The sequence below is a fragment of the Limulus polyphemus genome, unplaced genomic scaffold (genome assembly GCF_000517525.1).
Source record: "Limulus polyphemus unplaced genomic scaffold, Limulus_polyphemus-2.1.2 Scaffold8187, whole genome shotgun sequence".
Classification (NCBI taxonomy): Eukaryota; Metazoa; Arthropoda; class Merostomata; order Xiphosura; family Limulidae; genus Limulus; species Limulus polyphemus.
In genome coordinates, this window is record NW_013673797.1 from 25,972 (window position 1) to 31,367 (window position 5,396).

Below are 5,396 nucleotides of genomic sequence, written 5' to 3' on the forward strand. Positions count from 1 at the left end.
ACACATTTTTCTTGTGGTCTGTCACTAAATGTTTCACACATGTTTCTATGGTCTGTCACTAAATGTTTCGCACGTTTCTATGGTCTGTCACTAAATGTTTCACACATTTTTCTATGGTCTGTCACTAAATGTTTCACACATGTTTCTATGGTCTGTCACTAAATGTTTCCCACATGTTTCTATGGTCTGTCACTAAATGTTTCCCACATGTTTCTGTGGTCTGTAACTAAATGTTTCACACATGTTTCTATGGTCTGTCACTAAATGTTTCACACATTTTTCTATGGTCTGTCACTAAATGTTTCCCACATGTTTCTATGGTCTGTCACTAAATGTTTCGCACATTTTTCTATGGTCTGTCACTAAATGTTTCCCACATGTTTCTATAGTCTGTCACTAAATGTTTCGCTACATTTTTCTATGGTCTGTCACTAAATGTTTCACACCTATGGTTTGTCACTAAATGTTCCATCTTCTTTATTGTAAACTTACAAATGTCTGTATCTATTGTCTACTAATAGTTATTAACACATATCGGTAGTATATATAATAGTTCATGTTCAACTACTTAGTACACTTCATTTGTCTCCTCAGTCTTGTACAACCTGCGCGCGCATATCTGTGCACTTTGTTTTTCGTCTACAGTATATTACTAACCGTTCCCATACACTTGTGCTTCATCTGTTCCAGGTTCACACGTGTTTTAGAGAGTTTACGATTATCCTATTTTGATATATATTTTCCAAATCTCCTTTCTTTGTCAACTGGACGAAAATACGTTTTCCAAAGAACTTTATCTTCAAAATCTGTTTTCTTTTGGTACATTTCTTTGACTAAAATATTTGTTGGTAGTTCAGGAGAATAAATGAAAAGGGTTTTTAAACGCATACTTAAGCACTCACAATAGATATTTTTTATTGAAATCTTAAGGAAGAAAGAACTATGTTAGAATATACACAAGGAGCCCGGAAATTGCTTAGGGAACTAACGCTAAAAAAAAAGTTTCAGCATGCTTATCGCCACATTATTCTGTAACTTCAATCTCACATAATCACATGTAACACTGAGGACTGAATACGTTCTATCAAAACGATTTTGAATATGCAAACCGCAGCCAATATAAAGTCGCCGTAGAACGGTATGTATGAGAACTACGTTTTAGTATTGTTTGACGCTATGTAGATCATTTTCTGCCTCCGAAAATTAAGTGCTTTAGAAATGGTATGAATCCACCATTTTCGAAGGAAAATATCCACACACTCAGGTCATGAAAATTTGTTCAGATCGGTGATTTAGAATTTCTAAGGTGGGATATCCCTTGTACTTAATAGCATTAGAAAACAAAGGTGGATCAATTTGGGACACCAGGACCACCCAGAAAAGACCTGAAACAAGATGTATCCCAACTGCGAGAAGCAAAGTGGGGCTTCTTTTAACAGGTGAATATCGACGAAAATTCCGTGGCAAAAGCCAACCACGCAAAATAATAAATAAGGGCCTTCCTCTGAAAAAACGACACAAGTCACTCTAAGAGAAGATGCTTCCATGACATATTCGTTCAACCATCATATACCTCCAATAACTGAATAATCAAACGGATATTCATGCTATTCCATCAGAAGACATGCTATCCAAGTCACCAGGCATAGCACCTATGGATTTATGTGCAATAGGACTATTGAAACGGACGTGAGAAATAGCCATCCTGGTTTCACTAGATAGATTATGGAAAGCGAGAAGAAATAACTGATGTCCTTTAACCTGACAGCCGTGCGACAAAGCCTCTTGCAGTGAAAACTACACTGCAGGGTTATTGTTAGGATGCACTGTCGTCGGGTAGAGCATAACCGTACGTGGCGACATGGACTATAATGTCGTGGCGAGACTCCAAATTCGTTGTATAACGTACTCAACCTCTGTTTTTATTATAATTAGTCTCTCTAGTGCTACATGTGACTTCAGCCTACGTTATCTAACTAAAAAAAAGAAACAAACGTAATTTTTAACAAACAAAGACTACTCTGCTATAATTGTTATCTTTAGGTAGATTGTTTGCCTTTCAAATTAGCTTAGATATATGATTGTGTTATGTTTTTTCACCTTCGTAACTATTCGTGATTGATTTATTTTTCATATTTTTTGAGGTTTTTTATTTATTTTCTCCTAGATCGACCCCGACCTTGCAAGGTTAGCGAATGGTCAAACTGGAGTGCCTGTTCGAAATCGTGTGGCTTTGGACAAATGACCAAAATCAGAAAAATCATTAAAAGTCCTAAACGTGGAGGAAAACCTTGCCCCAACCTGGTCGCCACCAGATGGTGTGGCAGTGCTAGAAACTGTCGCCCATTGGGTGCTGGCTATTTTATGTGGTGATTAACTCTAATCCAGCACTGCTGGAAATTGTCATGCTTTTGTGGTAGCAATTTTTGTAAACTGCAAAACAGCTAAATGTTGCTAGAGTTTCAAGATAAATCACCATATAATAGAACATACTTCTGGTCTTCACCACTAGAGTGCCTAATGGAGACGTGGTAGTTGATCACAGGAGCTATCCAGTATCTTTCAGCGATTGCTGTACATTCAAAATAACTATAAGAAATTGTAATAACTTGTATAATACAATGAATAAAATGTTGAAAATCATTTTATGAAAACAATGAATCACTGAGCAATATCTGAAAAGCAGCTTCCTAGTTTTCAACAATGAATCACTCAGCAATATCTGAAAAGCAGCTTCCTAGTTTTCAACAATGAATCACTCAGCAATGTTTAAAAGCAACTTCCTAGTTTTCAACAATGAATCACTGAGCAATATCTGAAAAGCAGCTTCCTAGTTTTCAACAATGAATCACTCAGCAATGTTTAAAAAGCAGCTTCCTAATTTTCAACAATGAATCAAATCGCAATGTTTAAAATGCAGCTTCCTAATTTTCAACAATGAATCAAACCGCAGTGTTTAAAAAGCAGCTTCCTAGTTTTCAACAATGAATTACTCAGCAATGTTTAAAAAGCAGCTTCCTAGTTTTCAACAATGAATCACTGAGCAATATCTGAAAAGCAGCTTCCTAGTTTTCAACAATGAATTACTCAGCAATGTTTAAAAAGCAGCTTCCTAGTTTTCAACAATGAATCACTGAGCAATATCTGAAAAGCAGCTTCCTAGTTTTCAGCAATAAATCACTGAGCAATGTTTGAAAAGCAGCTTCCTAGTTTTCAACAATGAATCACTGAGCAATATCTGAAAAGCAGCTTCCTAGTTTTCAACAATGAATCACTGAGCAATATCTGAAAAGCAGCTTCCTAGTTTTCAACAATGAATCACTGAGCAATATTTAAAAGCAGCTTCCTAGTTTTCAGTTTTTGATCTTCAAAATATAACACCAAATGCTATTTTTTTTTTGGTAACAGAATTTTAAACTTTGTATACATTCAAAAATTGTTTTTAGTGATATATGAATACACTATTAACTTTCTACGTTGTTATATGTTGTTCTTGTTTTTACCCATTCACCAACTTAGTATAAAAACCTTTTTCTGGAATTTATTTTTCTTTTTTTGAAAGGTTTCTCAAATGTAAAAATTATATTTCAAAAGCCTTAATACGTATTTTGTATTTCTCTCTAAAGTAGCGATTCAACAACGCAACGTTATATTATTATTAATTGCTTTTAACTCTTGTTTTTGAACTGCATGGATACACTATATCTTCTTCATGTCATCCTCTTTGGATGACAGCGTAAAGGGAAACCGAACACCTTGTGTCAGAAACAGGAAACACTAGAAGTAACTGCTAAGGTCATTTAGTCATGTAACACACACACTTTACACGTTCAACCATGAAGTTGTACAGACGTTTTGCTGTGTTCTGATGAGTCATGCACGGTATTTTATAGGAAAGTCATCATCACCGAAACTGTGAAGAATAATTAGCAAGATTTAAAACAACATTAAATAATTCTAAAGAGTTAAGTGTGTGGCCTGTAGTATATACGTAAAGGTCCTTGTGATCTGAAATACAGTACTCACGTGACCTTGTAATCTGAAGTGCAGTGCTCACTGTCCTTATGATTTGAACTTTACAGTCGTGTGCTCTTTTCTTGTGAGATGAGTATGGTACTCATGTGTTCCTGTGATCTGAAGTATATTACTTGTGTGCTCTCGTGATCTGAAGTAAAGTATTTAGTTGTGTTCTTGAGATCTCAAGTGTAGTACTCATGTGTACTTGTGATCGGTTGTATATTACTCGTGTGTACTTGTGATCGGTTGTATATTACTCGTGTGTTCTTGTGATCTGAAGTATATTACTTGTGTGTTCTTGTGATCTGAAGTATATTACTTGTGTGTTCTTGTTATCTGAAGTATATTACTTGTGTGCTGTTAAGATTTTGTTTCTGTATTAATAAAATCCGGTCGGTTGCTTTTAGAGCTTAATTAAATATAAGAAGATTATACAAATATACCGTTAATTACAATCAATGACTTCTCAACAAATACATATACCATAAACAGTTTTCAACATGAAGAACACATGAGTACTATACTTCAGATCACAAGAACATACAAGTAATATACTTCAGATAACAAGAGCACATAAGTAATATACTTCAGATAACAAGAACACACAAGTAATATACTTCAGATCACAAGAACTGCCTGTATTACTAAACGGATAAAGATAACAGTGGACTGTTCTGCCCATTATTAAATGGATAAAGATGAACCAAAATATAAGCTTAGATCCTCGTTGGCTTTTCTGGTAAACAAAACGTGATATTAACATGGTGTGATGAACAACTGAAACTGTTCATCAAATAGTCTTAATTGTTTATTTTTAAAATGGTTAGTTTGCGTAATGAATAATGAAAAGAAAGTAATATTTCAAAAATTTGTAGAGAAGATAAAGAAATACAAATTTATTTTATATTATATTTTTTGCAGTCCACTGTTATCTTTATCCGTTTAGTAATACAGGCAGAGCAGTCCACTGTTATCTTTATCCGTTTAGCAATATAGGCAGAGCAGTCCATTGTTATCTTTATCAATATTGTGATGTAACATTACCTGTTATTTGTATCTGCAATATTCTCGGTGTCTTTCTGAGATTCTGCCACAGATTACATTTGCACTTACAAGTGGTATACGGTCTACAGTTGCTTTGTCCCCATTTACGTTTGGAATAATTTCCCTTGTAGAAGATTTGATTAGTCCTTAAAATTCTAGTTACTGCTCACATTTATAACTTCAATAATAGAGCTTATTTAACTCAGGTTTGAGTCTATTGATTAACAGACTTTCTTTTATTCAGAACTTCAATAATAGAGCTTATTTAACTCAAGTTTGAGTCTATTGATTAACATACTTGCTTTTATTCATAACTTCAATAATAGAGATTATTT

General features: G+C 34.4%; 1 protein-coding gene across 1 annotated transcript in view; it reads left to right on the plus strand.

The window, feature by feature from the left end:
* Positions 1 to 2,654, plus strand: part of LOC106475181 (spondin-2-like) — a 10,332-nt gene extending 7,678 nt beyond the window's left edge. The window contains exon 4 of the mRNA XM_013935878.2: positions 2,168 to 2,654. Within this exon, the coding sequence (XP_013791332.1) occupies positions 2,168 to 2,373 (206 nt within the window). The 3' untranslated portion in view covers positions 2,374 to 2,654. The remainder of the gene's footprint in view (positions 1 to 2,167) is intronic.
* Positions 2,655 to 5,396: the final 2,742 nt, after the last annotated feature.